The sequence below is a fragment of the Opisthorchis viverrini genome (assembly GCF_000715545.1).
Source record: "Opisthorchis viverrini unplaced genomic scaffold opera_v5_89, whole genome shotgun sequence".
NCBI lineage: Eukaryota > Metazoa > Platyhelminthes > Trematoda > Opisthorchiida > Opisthorchiidae > Opisthorchis > Opisthorchis viverrini.
The window spans coordinates 1,423,823-1,427,385 of record NW_008751744.1 but is presented as its reverse complement, the minus strand read 5'-3'; the positions used below and the strand labels follow the sequence as shown (position 1 = coordinate 1,427,385).

At 47.3% G+C, this 3,563-nt stretch overlaps 1 protein-coding gene across 1 annotated transcript in view; it reads left to right on the top strand.

Moving 5' to 3' along the window:
* Positions 1-1,161: 1,161 nt before the first annotated feature.
* Positions 1,162-3,563, top strand: part of T265_04980 (hypothetical protein) — a gene marked incomplete at both ends in the record, with an annotated part of 31,010 nt that continues 28,608 nt past the window's right edge. The window contains one exon of the mRNA XM_009169857.1: positions 1,162-2,692. Within this exon, the coding sequence (XP_009168121.1) occupies positions 1,162-2,692 (1,531 nt within the window). The remainder of the gene's footprint in view (positions 2,693-3,563) is intronic.

Below are 3,563 nucleotides of genomic sequence, written 5' to 3'. Positions count from 1 at the left end.
GCGTTCAGCATGCGCTGGTGGAGTATAGTAACACGCTGGCCTCGCATGTCGTATGTTCGAGTTTGAACTTCCTGCTTGTCCAGGGATCGATATATAATCGTTCAGATGTAAGGCCCTTCCGGTGCATAGTTTCCATGCTACCCGAAGGAAGCACGAGAGCTGGGATACTGTCAGGTTGCCCAAGTCTAAATAGGTGACTTCCCTTGTCTAGGCTTGGGCGACCTGGCAGTATCCCAGTCCTCGTGCTTCCTTCGGGCGGAATGGCAGCTAGGCACCGAAAGAGTGCTACAGTTGAATGATAGGCGAAGTCGAGAGGCAGAGGTCGGGTTCGAACCACGGACCTCCTGGTCAGTAACTTCGCGCTCTAACCACTTGAGTCACCTTACCCCTTGTCCAGGGATATGCACTGCTGATGAGCTCCAATAAGGACAGTTCCAAAATTAGGACAGATACGGATGTCCCGCCCATTTAATATTCGTTGACGAGTGGAAACAGTTACAGCCGCCTGTGTTTTTGTCGCGTCCACCTGGTTGATTAAATCTGTCTGTTATGGCCGATTCAGATGGCTTAGACCGTGTTTAGGCAATGCGGTTGACCATACTGGTAAGCGCATTTCGTATAAGTTGATCATTGGTCTGATCTTCATGCTTGGTGTGTTCTAAAGGGGCTTCAGCAGTAGAGAAACCAAGACTGAAAAAAATCACTATTTTGTAGGAGGAATTTTTCCTAGACCGAAGTACTATCTCGTTGTTACTGGACAGATCTATCATATTGTTGATGCAGCCAGACGAATTGCTAACTAGTTCATTACAATAGAAATAACATGCTTTCGGCGGTCCAAAATATTGATTGCTATCGCGCGTATGTTATTTCGCGAGTTATTGCTAAATAGCTCGCTATACGGACTTTTGGAGGGGATTGCTGTTACTCCCATACGAGTAACTGATTTTACACACAATATCTTGTTTTCCACTTTTTTCAGTAGGCCATTTGTATATGTGCAGCGGACGATAGTGATTAGTATGGTCCCATTTTCCTTGCGACCCTGCAACAATGGTCTGTTACTCTGCCACTGCTGGTGATGATTATAATGGTTATCGTTTTCTCAATTTACTTGTAGCTTTTTGACTCCTCAATCGTTTTCCTCGTTAAATCCACGAGATGACTAGCCCGGCGAAGCGCTCTCGTTACGATACGGTGGGTGTTGCTACTGCTCAGTTTTACAACACAACGGGTATCGTTCCCACTAATCTTCATTTGTCACCTGATGTGTCCTATTTAATCACAACGCATCCAAGTTGTACAATCGTCGTTTACGAACTGCCGACTGGCTGTTCTGAACAGGACTTAATTAGCATCTTTCGACAGTTTGGTGAAGTAAAGAACGCCAAGGTTGTGTGTAATGGAAAAGCAGCCCTCGTAGAGTTCTGCGAAATATCTTCTCCGACACGTTTGGTGCATATGGCTAAAATAAACCCATTTCACGTTGGTCCCAATCGAGTGCGACTAGAGTTCTCTTCGGAAACGATTACCTTTTCCTCTAGTCGGCAGCCGGAACCGAAGGGGACATTGTTACCACCAGGAGAGGAGGCTACGTGCATCCTCCATCTGGATGTTGCTGCTGCTGATTATCCCATCACCGTTGACGTCATAAGGTCAATATGTGAACCTCATGGTAAATTAGTCCGTGTTTTCATTGGGAAGAAGAATGTAGACCGTTCGCTTGAGGTTCTTGTCGAATTTGAATCCCCTAAAGATGCGGCGAAGGCCAAAGAGCATCTAGATGGAGCAGATATATATTCTGGTTGTTGCAGTCTTACTGCAACTTTCTCAAAAGTCCAGAAGGTTCATGTGACGAAAAACGACAGCGAATCCTGGGATTTTTCTGGTCCCAACGCATGTGTCCAGGGCCCCCTCGGAAACGCCTCCGCTAGTCGTACTTTACTTGGGTCTGGGGCTCCCCTCTATCCAGCAGTCTCACAATCGCCTCCCCCGCCAACAATACCCACCGCTGCGCCAAGTCAGCCAGGTTTGATACCCACACCGAATCCGATGCAACCAGTTCCACCGTGCCCACCACCTCCACCGTTCGCTTACTACGCATACCCGGCCTACAGAGTACCTCCAATGTATCCTCCAGCCGCCGGAATGGTATATCCTTACCCTCAGTATCCTGCCTACTACCCTCCTCCAGCAACACCATCTGAAATGCCCATTGTTCGCTCGACCATTCAAAGTGCATCCTTCAAACCTCTCACTAGGATTAGAATTCTCCCTTCACCGGCACCCGTGCATCAGGTCACTCCTGGGGGTATTGGCGTTGGTCACGCTACTTCAAACTTATCGACCGCTGCACTTCAACCGTTGCCGACTGAATCTGTTTTTGAATGCATCGAAGGTGTTGTACTTATGGTATGCAACTTACCGCTTACGTTCAATTGTGATCACCTGTTTAATCTGTTGTGTGTCTATGGTAACGTCGCACGAGTCAAGTTCCTGAAATCACGCCCCGGTTGTGCGATGGTGCAGGTGGGGAACGCGGAGGCTGCCGATTTCATCCATCGGTACTACAATGGGATTTCTGTGTTCGGACATACCATTCGGTTTTACCATAGCAAACAACCGCAACTTGTTGAACACGATAACCTTGGCACTCTTGATGACGGATCTCCCGTGATGAAGAACTACATGAGTAAGTATCCGTTGCATTTTCATCGCACTTGTTCATCCATGTGTAAACGGTATTTCTTCAAGGGATTTGAACTGGTCGAGAAACCGCGTGCAGTAAAACGGCTTCGGCAACTGGGAAGTATCATTCGTTATATATGCTCTTCGCTCACCGGCCTTCTCTTACACACCCTCTCCACCCGTCAAACGATGCAGTGCCACCAAATTATCTGCTAGTCACCTAGACACTTACTTGCCTAAACCGTTGGCCAAAAAAATAAACAAAGATAACCACATACTAATCTCATAACATCTGACCCACATTGCAGCCTTTAATGTCCATACTTTATGTCAAATTGAGCAAAAGGTATTCTTTACGGAAACCTTGCTTTCCCCATTTGTCGGTGTATTTGTCTCCGAAACACGTATTCAGGACCCCGCTTTGGTCGTGGACCTCAAGCCGCTTAGGATGAACTAAGATGTTCCACATTTCAGTCTTCAGGTATCCGGTGATTCTGACGCAATGGCTCATGTTATCTATGGTGTGGGAGTCGCGCTTAACTACGAGGCTGGAAGTGCCTTACTGGACTGGATCCCATTAAACGCTCGTCTTTGCGCTGTACGGTTTTCTGGCTTAATTACATGCTTCAGTATCCGGTGATTCTGACGCAATGGCTCATGTTATCTATGGTGTGGGAGTCGCGCTTAACTACGAGGCTGGAAGTGCCTTACTGGACTGGATCCCATTAAACGCTCGTCTTTGCGCTGTACGGTTTTCTGGCTTAATTAGGATAGATGCAGGTTGACGCCGTAATGTTGTGTACGACGAGGGTCGGAGTGCAACAACAATCAGAATGACAATGGAAAAGACTGAGGGCCCGAAAGCTAGGCTTTAT